At 32.0% G+C, this 22598-nt stretch overlaps 1 protein-coding gene across 1 annotated transcript in view; it reads right to left on the bottom strand.

Annotated features, from left to right (window-relative positions):
• LOC134710351 (U4/U6.U5 tri-snRNP-associated protein 1-like) overlaps positions 1-22598 on the bottom strand; it is a 36197-nt gene that overhangs the window by 1815 nt on the left and 11784 nt on the right. Inside the window, exons 3-17 of the mRNA XM_063570695.1 lie at positions 17306-17370; positions 15321-15486; positions 14467-14569; positions 13899-13976; positions 13253-13349; positions 10413-10555; positions 9382-9528; positions 8229-8288; positions 7081-7190; positions 6599-6771; positions 3659-3792; positions 3153-3320; positions 2072-2179; positions 1493-1574; positions 127-223 (exon numbers count right to left, since the gene is read on the bottom strand). Of these exons, the coding sequence (XP_063426765.1) occupies positions 127-223; positions 1493-1574; positions 2072-2179; positions 3153-3320; positions 3659-3792; positions 6599-6771; positions 7081-7190; positions 8229-8288; positions 9382-9528; positions 10413-10555; positions 13253-13349; positions 13899-13976; positions 14467-14569; positions 15321-15486; positions 17306-17370 (1731 nt within the window). The remainder of the gene's footprint in view (positions 1-126; positions 224-1492; positions 1575-2071; positions 2180-3152; positions 3321-3658; positions 3793-6598; positions 6772-7080; positions 7191-8228; positions 8289-9381; positions 9529-10412; positions 10556-13252; positions 13350-13898; positions 13977-14466; positions 14570-15320; positions 15487-17305; positions 17371-22598) is intronic.

A 22598-nucleotide genomic window follows, 5' to 3' on the forward strand; every position in this document is an offset into this window, starting at 1 on the left:
ACCATGATTTTCCCCCACAATATTTCAATAACAACATGAGATAAAAAGTGTGTTCTAAATGACTAAACTGGCACTGGTATACTGGGATATATTGATATTTTTGTCCATGGCAGCTTTAACACTTACTCATATCTTTTGTCCTCAATAGAATAGTTCTGAGCAGATAAATCCTCAGCGTCTTTTACTTCAGGACGAGGTTTTTTCTCATCTTTTTCTATGTAACCTACAAAATAAAAATTAGAAACTATTATGTACAATACTTTGAAATGTTGTGTAACTTTCATGGATACGCTACCCATCAGAAACATAGGACAAAAAAGGTTGCAGTATGGCCATCTACAGTGATTGTTATATATAAAATCCACACAACATTAACTGAAACTAGAGGCTCCTAAAAGCCTTTAAAGAGTTTTTTGGATGAAAATATTTTCTGGGAAAAATCTATTCTTAAATTCAAAAAAATCTTGTCCAGTGAAATCAATAGACAACTTTTGAGTTCATCAATCACCGAAAAAAAACTAATCAATAATGCGTGCCTTTATGACGTCATTTACCAGATAGAGGGGATCCCTGTATCCCTGCACTATTAACGGTCATCAAGCGTCTTAGTGATCCTCATTGCGCAGGATAAACTGGAAATAGTTTTTGTTGTGTAAGTACATGTACTTAATTACAATTCCCTAATGACAGCAGTGCTGATTGTCAATTATTAGAATTTAATTTGCGGAATAATTTGTGCAATATAACATTATAGTTTTCCCGACCACACGCTCAACATTTGAACAGAAGTGACGATGCATCTAAACACATGAATGATGTTCACTTAAAACAGAGTTTTTGACAGAAATGCATCAAAATTGAAAGTTTTCTTTTGCTTTCATCTTCATTGATGCACTCTTTTTATGTACCTTACGATCAGAATAAAAAAATATTTATAAATGTTCCAAATTTGATACAGTTTGTATAAACTTTATAAACAAATCCTGTAACCTAAATGAGTCATAAATTTCAAATTTCAACACGTTTTTAGTTTGTTTTTAGTCATAGAGTTCTTTTTGACAAAAATCACACTATATTCTACATACCCAATAAATGGGCATTTAGTATAAAAATAAGGAGATTTGATATTGATGCAAGCAAAGTATTGTTACTACCAACAAGGCCTGTTAACAACAATATGGGACTAGGCTTTTCAAATCATGAGCATCACATATTTGGAAAATATTCATGTCAAACAAAATTGCACTTTGTAAGTTGCATGAAAAGTCATAATTATGCAACTTCACTGCAAGAATTTAAACTATCTTATCAAAATTAATATTTTTACATAGTTTGAAAATTGATTCCGCTTTATTATTAATATTCGAGCTAAAAGAATATTTGAAAGTTCTATTGGACAAATAAAAGTTTAAGTCCTTACGCAATATTAAAAGGTCCCTGACAATTGACCTACACAAGTTGAACCCTTTGAATTTGCATAAACCCAACTGACCTTTTTTATTAGCTAACTGTAAAGCTGCTCCTACACCTGTGCCCACAACAGGTTCATCATCCAGTACTGTTTTCTCGGATGTCTACAAACAAATGTGTAATGTTATTTACTTATACATAGTATTAATCAAGCAAACAGTAATTTAGTAGTTTAATCATCAAGTCCCCATGACATTGCACTCCATGAATCAAATATTTGTATTAGGATGAATGAGACTGACCTTTACAATATAGTTCTGCTTTTTAAATAACAACCTTTAGTTTGCTTTCTAAATTTAAATACTTCAACTCAACAGATATCTGTATACAGCTTTTCAAGAAATCCCAATAATCAATCTTACTGTTTTTTCCATTCTTCAAATATTGCAATAATAAATTCATGTAACAAATTCCAAATTCACAATATTAGAGACAAGTGCTTTCTTTTCTTGAATTGAAAGATCAGCCAGAATTTAAAGAGAAGAGTTCATTCCCCATTCTTTGTGATATCATGTTGTATATTGAGGTGCCCCTCTGTATAATAATCTTGACATGTTTAATAAAGTTACACATACAATGTCCATTGTTTCAGTAAACTTACATTTGATAAATCCACAGGTGTCTGGTCGATTTCTACTACGTTCCAACCTGACTGATCATCTTCTTCCTGTTTACGTAATCTTTCTTCGGCAAGTTCACGTTCTAAGTCCTGTAAGATAATGACAATATAAAGTTATCTAAGAAGGGATGTAAGAATGTTTTGCTTTAAAGAATTCATTTTTTTTAAAGGAGTAGGTCCGGTAAGGACTCATTTTGGCCTCAAATTTCAGTTTCATCTGACGAAAGATTTTGACCACTTTTTAAACACTTAAGTGTCTAGTTCACTTGATTGAATTAGTTTTTGTGAAACTTTTAAACTAATTTAGTCATTAAAAACGATCCAATTCAAGCTCAAATATGGAAAATCTCTGAAATATGCCAAAAAACGTCACTTTTCGGGTGGTTTTTGTCAAAAATGAAAGTGGCCGCATCCATGTTCATCCACAATCTTTAAATATGTTATGTATTATCATAAAATACAACTTACATTTCAATTTTAAGGATGAACACGAATGCTGCCACTTTCGTTTTACACGGAAACCTTCTAAAATTTAACTAAAATGATGGAATTTTGAAGATTTCAGCTATTTAGCATGACTAAATGGTGCTACACCCCAAGATATGTGCATTGTATTATCAAAAAACGCCCATATTTATGTAGCAGAAGCATCTAACTGTCCAATTAATAACTAAAAGTTTACATTTTAACAATTTTGTAAAACTGTTATATTTTGGGGCCAAAAAGGGGTCTTACCGGACCTACTCCTTTGTTTCTAAGAAATTCAGAAGATATATATAGTTATATCTGTACTATCAAATCTGATATTTAACAAATTTCTAAATCCATACTTTTTTTTTAAAACAAATTAGAATGAACTTTTGTTTATAAGTATTTAATTATAACTGCCTATGACATTAGGTTAATTGAACAGCCAAAGCATATTTTGATATTGCCAATCAGCTATTGTTATTTTACCATGAGTATGGACCAAGAGTGTTGGAAGGCGTCATATTAGAATATTAATTTTAACCATTTTAAATGATGTCAACAATGTTATCATAAAATAATATTGTATACAAACCACCAATTCATCTTTGTCTTCCTCTCTATTACCAGCTTGTCCATACGTAGGAATATCTCCAAGAGATCGACAGAATTCTGAGGTAGCATTCAATATAATGTTTAGTGCACCTTTCTTTGTAGGAGACATATCCATGGGTTCTTCTCTAGATTTAATCTGTTCTCCTATCTGTTCAAATTAAGTAAGAAAATATCAATTATACATCATATTAGATAATTGGTCGCCTATTTTCTTCATGAATATTGACATACATAAAAAAACATCAAAACAGACAATATTCAATGCATTTCATGGAGAACATAAAACAAATGAGGTTATACTTGAATATTTAATAGTTTTAAGGAATAGATTGTAATATGTAAATTCTCTTTTCCATCTGCACAATTTACAAATTATGAGGGATTTAAAGGAAATAGTAAATGCTCCTATGTGCCCTTTGGGTCAATTGACCATTAAATTACTGTAAATAAGCAAGTAAAAGAAAATGTTAACTGTAGAAATGGTACCTGCAATGTTGGAGGTTTCTTTCGTTTCAGATTAACTTTACGAGCTTTGGATAGTGCTGAATGTAACTCATTTTGGACTTCATCTTCCTCTATATTAACACCTGTTAAATCTTCATCTGGCTCCAATAGTTCAGCTAAAAGTATAAAATTAGCTATATTAATACATGAACAATTCTCATAAATCAATTAAGCATTTAAAATTTTGTAAAGCCAGAATAATTTTTGTTCATTTCTGTACAATCCATTTATTTGACTCTTCTAAAAGTGTTCAAGGAAAGAAATGGACATGAATCAAATATAAGCAATCCAAATAAAATTCAAAAGCTAAAGGCATGGAAGAACAGACAACACAATGGGCAAAAATTAAAGATGCAGATCCACAAAACAATACAAATCCAGTTAATGTTTAAAACTATTATAAACCCAATAAAAACTTAAAATGAATTGAAATGCTCTGGAGTATGATAAGTTGTCTGAAGAAATGCCAAAATTTTTACTACAAGTACAACCAGATGCTCCGCAAGGCGCAGCTTTATATGACCGCAGAGGCTGAACCCTGAACTGTTGGGGCAAGTATGGACACAACATTCAATCTGGATTCAGCTCTAAATTTGGATTGTGATTAAAAAGTTGACACAGCATAGGTTTCTGACACAGAATGAATGTGGTCTTATGAACTTAAAAATTGTTTTGCCTTTGAGCAATTCACTATGCTGTTTTAAATATTAATCCTCTCAAAAAAAATGTTTGAAGAAATTTTCTTTTTATTTATAAAATCTGAAATGAGACCCCCCCCATTTTTTTTCACATCCCCCTTTCCCTTATTCTAAAGATCTCAATTCAAATTTCTAATTACTACTCATTTGAATATATCATAAAACATTAAAATGTAAAAATTTGCTTGTAATCTCTGAATGGTAAAGATTGTTTTAATCTATTAGTTTATTAGTTGGTTGTAAAAGTGAATGTATACATTGTATATTGTATAAAACAATGATTTAAGTTGATTCAACTACTATTCTGGACAAAGAAAGATAACTCCAATTTTCAAAGAATATTTCATAAAAACTGTGCGATTGAAAATTTCTTGCTATTGCGCAATATTGTGCAATTAGATATTTCTTGCTGTTGCACAATACTGTGCAATTGAAGATTTCTTGCTATTGCAAAATATACTGTGCAATTGAAGATTTATTGCTATCGCCCAATACTGTGCAATTGAAAATTTCTTGCTATTGCGCAATACTGTGCAATTGAAAATTTCTTGCTATTGCAAAATACTTAATAAAATAATTTTGGACCCCGATTTGGACCAACTTGAAAACTGGGCCCATAATCAAGAATCTAAGTACATGTTTAGATTCAGCATCTCAAAGAACCCCAAGATTCAATTTTTGTTCAAATCAAGCTATTAAGTTTAATTTTGGACCCTTTGGACAATTTGAAAACAGGACCAAAAATTAAGAATCTGAATACACGGTTATATTTGTCATATCAAAGAACCCCAATAATTCATTTTTTGATGAAATCAAACAAAGTTTAATTTTGGACCTTTTTGGCCCCTAATTCGTTGGAACCAAAACTCCCAAAAGTTATTGAGCAAAAACCAAGAAAAATGCTTATTAAGGACCTGTTTTTGGCCCCTAGTTCCTAAACTGTTGGAATCAAAACTCCCAAAATCAATCCAATCCCAACCTTCCTTTTGTGGCCATAGACCTTATGTTAAAATTTCAAAGATTTCTGTTTACTTACACTAAATTTATTGTGTGATAACCAAGACAATGCTTATTTGGGCCTTTTTTTGGCCCCTAATTCCTAAACTGTTGGGACCAAAACACCCAAAATCAAGCCCAACCTTCCTTTTATGGTCATAAACCTTGTGTTTAAATTTCATAGATTTCTATTTTCTTTTACTTCAGTTAGAGTGCGAAAACCAAATGTCTTCAGACGATGACAAAAACGCCAACGTGATACCAATATACGACAAGGGGTCATATAATAAACTGTATCCTTGGTCATCTGTGATACATATACATGTATTGAAAAGACCATTGATAATCTGTTTATTTCTGTTGTCCTAGGCAATGTCAATGGTGTTGGCAATATCTGTGTAATATGCACTTACTAGGATCTATTTATCATTATGTGTACTGTGTATACATATATCTGTGAAACATGCACTTACTAGGATCCATTTATCATTATGTGTACTGTGTATACATATATCTGTGTAACATGCACTTACTAGGATCTATTTATCATTATGTGTACTGTATAAAATTAAAATTGAGAATGGAAATGGGGAATGTGTCAAAGAGACAACAACCCAACCATAGAAAAAACAACAGCAGAAGGTCACCAACAGGTCTTCGATGTAGTGAGAAATTTCCGCACCCAGAGGCGCCCTTCAGCGGGCCCCTCAACAAATATATACTAGTTCAGTGATAATGAACGCCATACTAATTTCCAAATTGTACACAAGAAACTAAAATTAAAATGATACAAGACTAACAAAGGCCAGAGGCTCTTGACTTGAGACAGGCGCAAAAATGCAGCAGGGTTAAACATGTTTTTGAGATCTCAACCCTCCCCCTATACCTCTAGCCAATGTAGAAAAGTAAAGGCATAACAATACACACATTAAAATTCAGTTTAAGAGAAGTCCAAGTCTGATGTCAGAAAATGTAACCAAAGAAAATAAACAAAATGACAATAATACATAAATAAAAACAAACTACTAGCAGTGAACTGACATGCCAGCTCCAGACTTCAATTAAACTGACTGAATGTGTATACATTTATCTGTGTAACATGCACTTACTACGATCTATAATCATTATGTGTACTGTGTATACATATATCGGTGTAAAATGCACTTACTTCGATCTATTTATCATTATGTGTACTGTGTATACATACATCTGTGTAACATGCACTTACTAGGATCTATTTCCTCTTCTTTTAAGGCTTCAATATCCATTTTAACCTCTGGAGGTTTTGACCAATCAGGTTCAAATGGATTAGCAATTCCTGTCTGGTATACACCCTGATAACTGTTTGTGTCTTGTTCCTCCTCAGGTTCATCTTTTATCTTTATACCTTTACCTCTATCCCTACAAAATGTAAACAATATATGTATATTTATGTGAATTTTAAGGCGGTATATGCAAATACAGGGAGATAACTCTGAAAAAAATAAGCTGAATGTTTAATCACATTCTATTGTTATGGAAATATTACCCTACTCAATGATAAAAATAAGTGTTGTATGAAAAGGTATGAAGAATCCACGTCTTCAACCTTTAAAAGTTTATGTCGCCATAACCTGATGGTAATCCCTGTATGGCATTCTCCAACTTTTTTTGTAGGCACTATATAACCAATTTCATCATCTTTCCAGCCTTTTTTTTCACAATAATTACCGTGAACCATAATTTTCCTCATTTTCATCTAGTGGTAGCAAATCATCTGCTTTGAGTGCCTTTCCTCTTATCTTCCTTCTCTTCTTCTTTATTTTCTTAAATTTTGCATCCTGTAAATTGCAATCAGTTTATTAAGTGTTTATATTGTATAAATATGTCTAAAGCTAATATAAAGAATCCTAATGTATCTTCAAGTTAAAAAAAGATCTATGAAAGAAACAGTAAGATTTGTCTCCAGAATGTTCACATGGGACAGGATAATGCGCTGGGCATAAAACTTAGCAAGACTCACTCTTTTTTTGGGTGAGCCGGTTTAAGAGTACTTCAAATCACATCATAAATTATACTCATAACAATATATTTTCCACCATTTACGAAAACTTACCTCTAACATTTTTGTGGAATTCCATAATTTTTCTTTAACTGAAATTGCTCACATGCATTGACCACTATAATATTTTGTCAGGATACAATATCTGATCTAGATGTTTATTTTAATTATAAGTAATTTGGTCAACACTTGTTGCCTATCATTTTTAAAAAGAAATACCCTGAAAATGCATAAAAACAGGCAATCTGGCTAAAATAAAATAATTTGTAAAATTTCATACTTTGAAGCAGTCAACATTAATACAACTGATAGTAAACAGAAAAAAAAGTCTATTTGTCTATTTCTAGATCATAAATCTAGGTTTTCAGATGAAATATCAAAAACTTTTGATTTTCATAGATCAATTTAAGACTTCCTTCTCATTTCTTATATGAAATCATTAGCTGTCAAATCTTAATTAAATGTTTAAATTTAGTAATTAGTTACTTTGTAAATATTAACTGTGAATAAGAGAACATGTGGGAATATGTCAATAGACAAGTATCAAGCAAAACAAAAAATATCTTGAGAATAAACAATTGTATATACAGCACATTTAGACATAGTAGGATAAACCAGTTTGTCTAGGTCTGAACTTTCCCCTTATTAATCTGGAAAAGTGGAAAAAATATATGACAGTTCTTGTCCATTCGTTTTTGATGCGTTTTGTTTTTTGGGTTGCCATGTGATTATGGACTTTCCAAATTGATTTTCCTCTGAGTTCAGTATTTTTGTGATTTTACTTTTTATACCAACTAGTAAATATAAACACACTTACTGCTTCATCTTGTGTATAATATTCACTTGCTAACATCATACTTGGTAAGGACAGAGTTTGCTGCAATGAATAGAAATGTGATTCATAAAGATTAAAACATCTATAACAATCATTAAGTCACAAACCCAGTGTATTAAATAAAAAATTTCAAAAATGTCATATTCAGTTTATTACAAAACACAAAACATGTACTTTTTTTCAATATAGTAGATTATGAGTCTATTTAAGTAATAATTGTAAATCATCTAACAACTATATCACTGTAAGATTAATGAATGATATTCAAGTAAATGTTGCATAGTATCAATAGGTTAAAGGAGTAAGTTCGGAAAGGACCATATTTGGCCCCAATTATAAAGTTCATAGTTAAAAGACAATAAATGTTTAAAGTTGCCTTAAAGACATGTTAGAAAGTTAAACAGAACTGTTTTTGTCAAAGTTTCTTTCTAACACGTTGCTTTTTACATCCAAAAAAGGTCAAAATAAGAAATTTTGGTGAAATTTGACAAAATCAGCTAGATTTCAACCAAACAAAGGACTAGGACACATAGAGCGCAGGCGTTGATAAGCTTTAGATTCAAATAAGACATGTGAAATGACTTCACAAACATTATTTTAAAAGATCTGTGTTGTCGACATATGCGCTCTATGTTTCCTGTCCAATAATTTATGGAAATTTAAACATTTTCATTGATTTTTTCGTGAAAAATCAATATGAGTCCAACTTGTGACGTCCTAATGAAACGCAGAAACGTAAAACTTTCATTAAATGGTTGATATCCAAGCGAGTCAATGTATTAGCTATAATTTATCAACATATTGGTCGATAAATCCGAATTTGAAATTTACGCTAAAAAGGGGGCCATTTTAGGACCTCATCGAACATACTCCTTTCATCTAATTTTATGTTCATTCTGTCACATGATAAACATAGATTTTAACATCACATTAATTCATTAAATTACAGTATGGTTATGTCTTATACTCTGTTTTAACTTGTGGATTCCCAGATTCTTTCATAAGGTGTAATTATGCAGTATAATTCATATGCTGAAATAATGTTTTTGTGTCTAGAATTAAATATTTTGAAAAAAACCAAGTATAAGTTACTTGTACAAACAAAAACAAAACTAATCAGATGAAAATATCCTACACTTTGATCTCGTAACTGCTGTCTAATTCTGTCCATCTGTCTATCATCATCATTGGAATATCTTCCTCCAGCTCCAAGTTCAAATGATTTCTTTTTCTCACCTTCAATCTCTTCATCATACTTGGCAAGGACATCTTTAGGTTTGAGCTATGGAGAATAATAGTGTAAACAAATAAACTTATATGCAACATTGTTGACATTCTAATTTTGCTTAAGTTAAATCAAAATTCTTTTAAAATACTGAAGAATTAATACTTAATATTAAAGTTCTTGTATACTTTTAATAAAATAGTACATGTAACCCTGGAATTATATACAAGCATATTAATAATAGTTTGTAGGGTAAATACCAACAAACAGCAAACCAACAACAAAAATATAATATTTCCAGAAGTGTGCATGAAAAATGTTTCAAACAGGGTTGGCAGGGAGAATGAATACCACCTTAAGGATGTTAGATTCACCTATTGACAAATTCTCTTGTAGTAATTCATACTTTTAGAAAGAAAAAAATATATATCTTGATTAAAAATATTATGCTTATATCTCGATCTAAGATATTATGCTTAAACAGGTTTTGTTATTCACTCAATATTTCAATTTTGAATTTATGGTGAGAAAAAAATCTACAGAAACCAGAGCTTTAGATAGGATTTATCTGTTTATATTTTATTTCAATATTCTGTCATTTATTAACTTTCTAATGGTAGTAAAACAACCTGTAGCTTTTTTAAATATATTTTTGGAGTTAGAAAGTGCAACTTACCTTTTAAGTAGTATGAAAACCATTTTGTCTTTTTTTAAATTTATACCCTCATTCTAGCTAAAGCAAATACAAACTAGATGTTTGTTGATATTTGATTATCTGTTTAAAATTTTGCCAACTGACTAAAACCATCTTATGGTGTTGAAGCTTTTTTATTTTATGTATTTAATTTTAAATAGCACACCAAAGCCAATGAATAAACACTGCAATAAATAAGTAAAACCTTTGATAATTCATAGCGATTTTAATCATAGTTTATTCATACCATTCCATATTCATCTTCTTCTGCTTCATCATACGGTTTATACTCGGCTTTCTTCTTCTTATTTTCTAAATTCTTTTTAGCTGCTTCATCGTCTAACATATTTACATTCATCAAAACATCTGCGTTATCATCATCTAAAATACCTGAAAGATAAAGCAGAAGTAACAAGGTGAACATACATATCCATGGTAATTATTAAATCTCAAATTATTTGTTCTGCTGAAATTTTAAACTCTTTTATAAACAAGGATACTTTGTATTTTTTGCCAAGTTAAGAAGAAATACAATATTTCATTTGCTCCACAAGGTTGTTCATAAGTGTCAAAATTAAATATGGTTTCTTCCCCATTTTACAGGAGGCATATGATGGAAAAATTATAATATACATTGTATCCCATATGTGACAGAAATACCTCCAACCCTTTTTAATTACCGGTAAGTCAAATCATTTTTTATGACTGCACAGAGTCAAAACTGAAGCAAGCATCTGCTGATATTTCTGAAAGACCATCAAAGATTATCCTGCTCCACCAAAATTAAGAGCAGATGTACATCATGTTTTATGATGACTGTACATATAGACTTTTAAAAAAAATAAAATTATATAAATATAAAGGCTGTTAGTTTTCTCGTTTGAATTGTTTAACATTGTCTTATTGGGGCCTTTTATAGCTGAATATGCAGTCTGGGCTTTGCTCATTGTTAAAGGCCGTACAGTGACCTATAGTTGTTAATGTCTGTGTCATTTTGGTCTTTTGTGGATAGTTGTCTCATTGGCAATCATACCACATCTTCTTTTTTATAATAACTGTTAAGTGTCTTTAAGTATCAGCTGTATTTGTACAGGCTAAGAAACAGGTGTAATGCGAGCTTTAGCAAGCTATTATTCCTGTTTCAAGCTGAGTACAAATACAGCTGATATTTGTTTTTATCCTGAAATTAATTCTGTATATTGTTTGTGCTTTGAAAGACTCAAAAACATTTTTTTAATTTATTTTCAATTTGAAATCCCTTGAGGCCAGCGTAGTAATATTAAAATCTTACATTCAGCTGAAGACGGGTTCACAAAAAAGAATCTCAAATGATCAACAATAATATATGTAACATAACTAATTTCAAAAGTAAAAACAAATAACAAAACATTGTCCAATTTGAAACAGAAGTGTACTAGTTGTCCTACGCTTCAGAATTTTGAGCTGAACTTGACATTGATTTCAATTAACATGCATGCTGCAATTGACATGGTTGATTTCATAACACAATCATTGACATTCAAGTTTAGAAATCGATGATTGTCGTCATAGAAAATACTGCTGTTCATGTTTGTCTGTAATTGGTTTAATTTTTATTGCTCTAAAGAAATATTTGAGAACAAACAGAATGTATAAAAGTTATGATCGTTAATTCCCATAAGGTCAAACAATACGTCAATTGAAAGCGACTGCAATACACATTCTGAGGTCACACAGGTTCATACAACACTCAGTCCAGCAGTGGGAGTAGCTTTAAAGCGATATATGTAGGGCTGTATCTGTATAGTAAGACACCCAATTGCAGGATAAATAATATTTATTTGTATTATTGGTGCAATTGAAATGTTTTGATTTGTAAAAATAAAAAAATTGGCTAATCAAAAACATTTTGAAATCACATCTGAATAATTTAAAGCATTTAAAAATGTGATACATGTCTTAATAGAGTTATATATTTGTAAAATTGTGCCTCTTTATGTGCAGTAACACATTTGAAGTTAAATTTTAAATCAAAATGACTATCAAAGTAATGATAATTATTTCTTTTATTTGTGTTGCTGTAATAAGTGCTGGTTATGATATTTAAAAACAAGAATGTGTCCAAAGTACACGGATGCCCCACTCAATCATTTTCCATGTTCCATGGACTGTGATATAGGGTAAAAATATAATTTGGCATTAAAATTAGAAGGATTACACTATAGGGAACATGTGTAATAAGTTTCAAGTTGATTTGACTTCAATTTCATCAAAAACTACCTTGACCAAAAACTTTAACCTGAAACTTCCATTTTCATTTTCTATGTTAAGTGGACCGTGAAATTTGGGTCAAAAGTCTAATTTGACTTTAAAATTAGAAAGATCATACCATAAGCAACAAGTGTACTAAGTTTCAAGTTGATAGGACTTCAGCTTCATCAAAAACTACCTTGACCAAAAACTTTAACCTGAAACTCCCACTTTCACTTTCTATGTTCAATGGACTGTGAAATTGGGGTCAAAACTAATTTGGCTTTAAAATTAGAAAGATCATATCATAAGCAACAAGTGTACTAAGTTTCAAGTTGATAGGACTTCAGCTTCATCAAAAACTACCTTGACCAAAAACTTTAACCTGAAACTCCCACTTTCACTTTCTATGTTCAATGGACTGTGAAATTGGGGTCAAAACTAATTTGGCTTTAAAATTAGAAAGATCATATCATACGCAACAAGTGTACTAAGTTTCAAGTTGATTGGACTTCAGCTTCATCAAAAACTACCTTGACCAAAAACTTTAACCTGAAACTCCCTCTTTCATTTTCTATGTCCAATGGACTGTGAAATTGGGGTTAAAAGCATAATTTGGCTTTAAAATTAAAAAGATCATATCATAAGCAACAAGTGTACCAAGTTATAAGTTGATTGGACTTCAGCTTCATCAAAAACTAACTTGACCAAAAACTTTAACCTGAACCAGGACGAACGAACAAACGGACGGACGAACGAACGGAGCCACAGACCAGAAAACATAATGCCCCTCTAGTAGGCTCTACTATCGTAGGTGGGGCATAAAAACCCAGTATGTTATCTGAATTGTAAGTTTACCTTTGTCTTGTAATGTTAGTATCACAGTCTTTCCTTCCTTAAATGTACCCATCCCATGTTGCACTTTCAGTCCTTTTAAATTCTTAGATGTGTATTCCTACAAAAATACAAAAAACATTAACATGTATTTTGAAGCAAAACACTATCAGGTTCCTTGACCTGTCCTGTCTGTTTTCCTACCAAAGGTAGGTGGTTTTCTCTGGACACTCCAGTTCTTCTACCAATAAAAGCTAGCCACCATGAAATAGCACAAAAGTGGCGTTAAAATGTTAAAACTCCCAACAGTCAACAGTCAGTCACCACCTTAAGAAATTAACCAATTTCTTTACTTGGAAATGAAAAATTACTGTTTCATCAACTTAGTAAATATGGAAAGTCATCAACTTAGTAAATATGGAAAACTGAGATAATGAAAGTAACTGTTGAGAACAGAAGGACGACATGACATCACTTTTGACAGTCAGGAATAGAAAAGACACAGACTGGAAATTCCTTTGCCCAGTCACCCAGTAGCATGTGCCCTAAAACATCTTATATTCATGGGTTACAAAACCAGGAAAAATAGTATGCCAACAATAATGATGAATCCACAGTATCTATAAGAATGGAAAAAGTGTCTCTCAGTTTAAGTGATTACCAATCTTACCTTCGATTTATTTGTAAATTCCTGTTCAACAATACTTCCTATTCCAAACTCTTCATCCATCTCTGCTAACATTTTTTCCTGAATAAAAAAAAAATGAAATGTATACAGGAAGTCGTTGAATGATGTATCTGAAAACACACCACAGGATATAGCTGACTCATATAAATCCTGAAACCAAATTGCAGAAATCTCTGTAATATAGTTCCTGAGAAAGATGCAATGAAAAATATTAATGGGACAGATGGATGAATAAATGGACAAACGAACAGATTGACTTACAGACAGAGGTTAAACAGTATTATGAGTATATCCCAACTTTTAAGTGGGGGTATGGGGTATAAAAATGGAGACATGATCATTGTGTTCATAAATAATGCATTGTAATCATTATACTATCTTGGCATAAATCATTAAATCTAGATTTCAAACATCAAATAAGTGAATGTGTTTTGTCCCAGAAAAGTTGTCTGATGAGTAGAACTTTGTTAAAATCAAAATCTAAGTATATTTTTCTTTAAAAACCCAGTCTATAAAAAATGGTTTTTCAATTAAAAAATACATATCTTACTCTTTTGGCAGCTAGTTCTTTATCTGTCTGTATTTTTCTGCTTTTCTTTACCCATGAAGATGTATCGTCACCTGAATCACTTTCTCCCAGTGTCTTAACTTTACTGAAAAATAGATGTTATATCTATTTCAAACCCTAGTTTTTGATTGATTTAATTTCAAAAATAAACCTTTTGTTTTCTTTTGACTGACAGACGGTCAACATTATACCATCATACGTCCCGTAAACATGCATATAAAAATAGGATAATTTGGTATCATTGACAATGAGACAACTATACACCAAAGATCAAATGAAGTAGATGTAAGCAAATGTATGGCAAGCTAAGTTTGTTATAAGTAAAAATGTTGTAGAAAATCATGTGACACCAAGTAATGTGCAAGACATATTTTTGTTCAAGCCCAAAAGATTTGAAGTAAAAAAAAAAGAAATTTTGCTGACTTAATAATTAAAAGTCATATTCAGAATAGCCAAAACCATCACTTGCAAACTTTGCCTGATGGATCTGCAACCTGAATTTAGTAAACATGTAGCTACATTGATATAGTAGAATGTTTCCCTTTCATTTCCAACTGTATGTAAAAATAAAATGCAAAGATATTTTTTTTAATTTCTTCAGTTTTTGTACCCTTTTTCATAATGATCAGAGCCAAAAAGCTCATTATCATTCAATCTTCTCCACATTGCTATAAGTCAGCTTAAATATGCAATATTCCAGTAACTTAGTGTTATAGTATGAAAAGAACGGTAGAGTATCAAAGGCATGGAAACAAATTATTTAAGTCAGTAAACCTACATGACTTTCTAGTTAATATTCAAATACTGCAGTTTGTTCAACCAAACAATTCTCTAACCTTAGTTTCTGACTATGTTTGCGTTTTTCCTTCATTCTCTCCACTTTTTCCTTGAATTTGTCTGTTTCTTTCTTAGCTGTAATGTTGACAGCTGGTTTATGTACGTCACCATCTTCTGTAACAAAAGGAGCATCCTCCCCAGCCTCATTTCCATCCTCGTCTACGACTAAAAATACATATTATAACAAATGTAGAGCAACAGTCACAGTTGATTTTCAGAATACAGATTTGTATCAATAATTGAAGATGTGAGATAAACATCAATGAGACAGCAACTCAATGACAAAATAACCATAAGATATCTACAAGACAATGTACAGTCTTAAAAATAGACATGTGTTTGTACAAAATGTTAAGGTTAAGTTGTTTTAACTTTTTTGTGAATAAATAACACAATAACAATCAACGTTCTGATCAACAAAACAGAAGCACAGACGGAGTCCCGGACAAGAAATATTTGGTGGGGTTAGACTACAGCTACCAGTACCAGTAGTTGTTTCAAAAATTTCCTTAAGTGTTACAGGCCTTGCAGTCATTAAAATTAGAAGCATGATTATAGAACTCAGACTCAATTATCAACCGATTAAAGCACTGGATTTGGTGTTTTTAGCACAAAGTTTTATGACTAGTAATTATAGGTCGAAGTTATTATTTTAAAGGTACAGAAAGCTGCCAGATCCATTTAAATAAAAAATCTTTAATACTATATCTAACAACCGCTTTAGAATTGATGATTGCATATAATGCAAAAATCCATAGTCATAAATTAGGTGATTAAAAACTGTATCACTAATGACAGTCATTAGTGATACACTTTTAATCACCTGTCAGACAATAAGCATGTATATCCAGAGTTACATGTTAGTAAGTTACATTGTATTCAAAAGTGAACTCAACCATTACAACAAAATCTAATGAAGCATGAAATGCTGAAAGGAATGATTTCTTTTGACATTTTTTTCTCCAGTGATCCCTGGTCATCATAATCTAGGTGTTGATAAAATATGTTCTCGGTATCTATTCAGAACAGTTAAATATCATGTATTTTCAAAGGCTGTCTTTTCACAATACTCAATTGTTAAAATATTTTACCAGTTGAACAGTTTTAAAAGATGAATTCATACTACAATTACATAAAACAATTTTAGCATTTAGATATTGGTATGATGTGCATGCAGAGTACTGAATTCAGGCTTGTAAAGTCCACCGTTTTATTATCCAGAATTAAACCTGCCAGACAGGGGTGCAGATTATATACATGAAGTACAACAGTAGGAAACAAGAGAAAATTTTGAGTTCTCGAGGTTTATTTCTGTTTTGCCATGTTGTTTTTTGAAATTGTAAAGGGCGACCTATCATTTTTGAAACTTATATTTTACCTTATTCATATGAATGTCGCTTTTAATTCCAAATCCACAAGTTACTAATATCAAAATTAAGTGCTTTCATTACAAATTTCTTATGTATTAGACTTTATAGTTGTCAATGTGGAAGTATGACATAAATATCCAGAACAAAACCTTGTGTGCTTGCATCATCCATTTGTATTAAGCAATTGATAAAATACTGATAATTTGTACAAATAAAAATCTGTACAAATTATAATTTGTACAACATAACAACGTATACACAATATATATGTGACTGTATCTTACATTAATTTGTAGGATCCTTTACTATAGATAATTTAGCTGATCTGTAACTATAACATCTTCATGCCTTATATATCATGTACTGTAGTACGCTGCTAGATTAAAACTGACGAGTAAAGGTAACACACGGCCACTAAAAGCTTTATTTTTGTAGAGCCCAGGTGGTCGTGTGGTCTAGCGGGACGGCTGCAGTGCAGTCACGATATCACAGTAGCATGGGTTCGAATCCCGGCGAGGGAAGAACCAAAAATTTGCGAAATCAAATTTACAGATCTAACATTGTTGGGTTGATGTTTAGAGGAGTTGTATATATATATATATTCATGCACCTACCTGCTTTAACTAGTGCTGGATAATTAACCTCTAGTGGTTTCAATCCAAGTTTAGCACGGATACGGCTGAAAATATTCATATAAAATGTAAAAAAACTCTGTTTCATTAAATAAAGATAAACTGCTCTACTGCATGTCTTATTTCATGTATTTACCTTAGAATGAGATTATTAATAATAACAAGTGAAACTGCGAGCTACTGCTCACTGATGATACCCCCGCCGCAAGTGGATAATATTAATAGTGTAAAAATATGCAAGTGTTCAGTAAACAGGAAGTTGTCGAGTGATGAATCTGAAAACGCATCACACAGTATAGCTGACTTAGATAAACCCTGAAACCAAATTTCAGAAATCCTTGAATTGTAGTTCCTGAGACAAATGTGACGAAAATTTTCAACTCGGCTATCATGTGTAAAATCATACAAGTGTTCATAAACAGGAAGTTGTCAAGTGATCAATCTGAAAACGCATCACACGGTATAGCTGACTTAGATAAACCCTGAAACCAAATTTCAGAAATCCTTGTATTGTAGTTCCTGAGAAAAATGTGACAAAAATTTTCAACTTGGCTATCATGTGTAAAATCATACAAGTTTTCGGTAAACAGGAAGTTGTCAAGTGATTAATCTGAAAACACATCACACGGTATAGCTGACTTAGATAAACCCTGAAACCAAATTTCAGAAATCCTTGTATTGTAGTTCCTCAGAAAAATGTGACGAAAGTTTCATGGGACTGACTGACTGACGGACGGACGGACGGACGGACTGACAGACAGAGGTAAAACAGTATACCCCCCTTTTTTAAAGCGGGGGTATAAAAAACAAAGAAGTTGTTCAGTATATCTTTAAAATATTCATGTAAAATGTAAAAAAACTCTGTTTCATTAAATAAAGATAAACTGCTCTACTGCATGCCTTATTTCATGTATTTACCTTAGAATGAGATTATTAATAATAACAAGTGAAACTGCGAGCTACTGCTCACTGATGATACCCCCGCCGCAAGTGGATAATATTAATAGTGTAAAAATATGTAAGTGTTCAGTAAACAGGAAGTTGTCGAGTGATGAATCTGAAAACGCATCACACAGTATAGCTGACTTAGATAAACCCTGAAACCAAATTTCAGAAATCCTTGAATTGTAGTTCCTGAGACAAATGTGACGAAAATTTTCAACTCGGCTATCATGTGTAAAATCATACAAGTGTTCATAAACAGGAAGTTGTCAAGTGATCAATCTGAAAACGCATCACACGGTATAGCTGACTTAGATAAACCCTGAAACCAAATTTCAGAAATCCTTGTATTGTAGTTCCTGAGAAAAATGTGACAAAAATTTTCAACTTGGCTATCATGTGTAAAATCATACAAGTTTTCGGTAAACAGGAAGTTGTCAAGTGATTAATCTGAAAACACATCACACGGTATAGCTGACTTAGATAAACCCTGAAACCAAATTTCAGAAATCCTTGTATTGTAGTTCCTCAGAAAAATGTGACGAAAGTTTCATGGGACTGACTGACAGACGGACGGACTGACAGACAGAGGTAAAACAGTATACCCCCCTTTTTTAAAGCGGGGGTATAAAAAACAAAGAAGTTGTTCAGTATATCTTTAATAGATCCATGGAAAATGTGTAATCAAAACACCCTGATCTCTGTTATAATTGATTTAATTCTAATTGTGTAAACAAAGAATTGCAAATAAAAACCCCAGCTTTGCCAAAAATAGGAGTATCAAGGTAAAAGGTGTACTTGTATATTTAATTTAATTCTTGAAAGGGAAAGATTTGGACATGTATGGACAAAGACTTTCAACAGCACCATCAAAATTAGGGAGAGGTACAATGTAAGTAGTTTCTGCATTTTAGCCTTCAAAAGTCAATGTTTTTACTCCTTTTTGATACCAACAACTGGTGTTTTTTTTACATGATAATACTTTGGTATTCTTCAAACATGACCAATAGAATCCATAGTCAGGACTTCTTTTTAAAATATGATAGATTTCATGAATAGGGCAATTCATCTACTACATTGTATTTGAGGAGGAATAGATTATCAACTCTTCAGTCCAGTCATTTACAGTTGAAACATTATTACGGTAGAAACCTTCTAAAATTATTATATACATGCATGTATATTCTTGCAACTGATTGAACATATTCTAAATCAAAGGCATGAGCTATTGAAACAATAAACAGCTGCGCCATGAGCGCATGATACGCCCGACGTCTTGTGTGGAAGTTTTATGCAATAATCATAAATAGTTTCTGAGAAAGTTTTAAGCAATAACCATATATTGTTTTTGAGATACGGCGGTACATGTGAAACCCCCAACCCTGTTTGTTTTTTACAAAAAAACTAAATATCACTAAAATAAAAATTTGAATCAAAACCAAAAAGTATACAGATCTTTAGATTAATATAACAAAGAAGTGTGTAAAGTTTTAAGCAATAATCATAAATAATTTTTGAGATACAGCGCGACATGTAAAAAAAAATCTCCCCTGTTTAACAAAATACTCAATAACTCCAAATAAAGTTTTAAATCATCACCAAAAAGTATACAGATCTTTAGATTAATATAACAAAGAAGTGTGTAAAGTTTTAAGCAATAATCATAAATTGTTTTTGAGATACGGCACAACATGTACAAAAAACCTCCCCCTTTTTTACAAAATTCACAATAACTCAAAAATGAAATTTTGAATCATCACCAAAAAGTATACAGATCTTTAGATTAATATAACAAAGACATGTGTAAAGTTTTAAGCAATAATCAGAAATCCTTTTTGAGATATGGTGCGACATGTAAAAAACCCCTCCCCCTTTTTTACAAAATACTCAATAACTCAAAAATAAAATTTTGAATCATCACCAAAAAGTATACAGATATTAAGATTAATATAACTAAGAAGTGTTTAAAGTTTTAAGCCATAATCAAGAATCGTTTTTGAGATACGCTGCGACATGTGAAAAAAACACACCCCTGTTTTAGTTACACAGTGCTGTAACTCAAAAAGTTTTAATCTTATTTTCACCAAAAAGTATTGTCAAGAATTGCACTAATATTAACGTACCTTTTTGCGGTACGGCCGAATCTTTGTGACGTCGCGTAATTGTTATACTTTATGTTGTATTGAATAGAAACGTATAATGGCAGACGTAGTTCTATCTTTAACGCCTTAGATAACTTACGATCAAATACACAACGCAACGCAATAATCTACATTGGTGCCGTGACTTCAAACGGAGAGAATGGACATCAGCCGATTAAAATCCTTGAGAGCGGGGAACAAAGCAGCAGTAACAAAAGTTTTTAAAAAACTGGAGGAAGCCATCGGAGATTCACAAATAGAGACGGAGGAAGTATCAACATTGCTCGAAGCAATTGAGAAGAAAAAGAAGACGTTAGCCTCAATAGATGAACAGATATTAAATGCAGTCGAATCAGAAGATATTACAAATGAAATTCTTGAAACAGATGAGTATTATTTAGATTTAGAGGGTAAAATTCGAAAATTTAAGAAGTTCTTAAAGCCCGTAACAAACGCAACATCTTCTATACTAGATTCAAACGCACCAGAGTTTGTTCCGTACACAAACCCCTTTACTCACACAAGTCAGCCATTATCTCAATCAAGTTCTACCTCAAGTAATAACCATCGCCTACCAAAGCTATCTCTTCCCAATTTTAATGGAGACATTCTACAATGGCAATATTTCTGGGATTCATACGAGACCACGATTCATCACAATCACACATTAACTGACATTCAGAAATTTTCGTACTTGAACTCATTGCTTCAATTTGAAGCTGCAAACGTAATTTCAGGATTGACCATGACAAATCCAAACTATCACAAAGCAATTGAATTATTGAGAAACCGCTATGGGCAATCGCATAAAATCATTAATGCATATATGAGAGCACTACTTGATATACCCGCACCACATGATACATTAGAAAGTTTGAGAACATTTCATGACAAATCAGAAGCTTACATACGGGGTCTAGAGTCTCTTGGACACTGTCAGGAAATGTACGGATCGCTATTGATACCAGTAATTCTCGGGAAGATACCTCATGAAGTACGAAAAAATATAACACGAGAAAACGGGAGCGACAGTTGGAATATTCAATTGCTTAGAAACGCGATAGGTAAAGAGATTTCTATTCAAGAGTCCGGATACGGAGATTATACCCAGACGTATTCAACCGCAAACCCTAGCGCAAATTTCGTAACAGGAGTTAAACGAGTAACTACAGATAAAACCCATCCGATAAACACAACAGACAAATCATTAAACTCGAATCGGAAGAAACAATGCACATATTGTGACTGAAACCACTGGCCAAACAAATGTAAAAATGTCATAGATCACGATAAAAGAGTAGCCATTATAAAAGAAAAGAGATTATGCTTCAATTGTTTGGGTAAGCATAAAATAGCTGATTGCAAATCCAAGAATACGTGTAAGTGTTGCCACCGGAAGCATCACTCTTCATTATGTAAACAGAACTCGTACTCAAATAAACATCATATTGAAACTGAACAATCGCAAACTAAAGTAGACACAGAAACTTCTATGTTGTATACCGCTAGCGAAGAAAAGTCCACTGTTTTACTGAAAACCGCATTCAGTCCAGTCGTTCACAAGAATACATGTATAGATGCAAGAATACTCTTTGACGAGGGAGCTCAGCACTCATTTATAACGGAAGAACTAGCAGCTAAATTGGACATTAAAAAAGAGGGTTCTGAAACATTAAGTATAGCTACATTTGGAAGTACTACAAAAAAGGTGAGAAATCTTGACAAAACAACAATTAATCTTAAGTCTACCGAAGGAGAATTAATCCCTATTAAAGTTTTAATTGTACCAACCATTGCTTCACCACTTCAAACTCACAACATAGGAATAACGCAGAAGTTTTCTTATTTACGTGGTCTACAATTAGCACACCCAGTCATGGAAGGAGAGCAATTTGAAATATCCTTATTAATTGGAGGGGATTTTTACTGGGACATAGTTCAAGACAAAATAGTGCGTGGAAACGGTCCAACCGCTGTTAGCTCGAAAATTGGATATTTACTTTCCGGTCCTGTCCCTACACGAACCAGCAATGCATCTTTCTCAATGATGAATATACTATAGGCCGGTGACCAGAGTGAATTTTTTGAAAATTTAATCGTCAAAAATGGTACACGGCTGTATCATATATCATTCGATTCGAAAATATGTGTACTTAATAATAAATTTGGTCGTCAAAACTAAATATGGTGCA

This window comes from Mytilus trossulus, chromosome 3 (genome assembly GCF_036588685.1).
Source record: "Mytilus trossulus isolate FHL-02 chromosome 3, PNRI_Mtr1.1.1.hap1, whole genome shotgun sequence".
Taxonomy (NCBI): Eukaryota; Metazoa; Mollusca; class Bivalvia; order Mytilida; family Mytilidae; genus Mytilus; species Mytilus trossulus.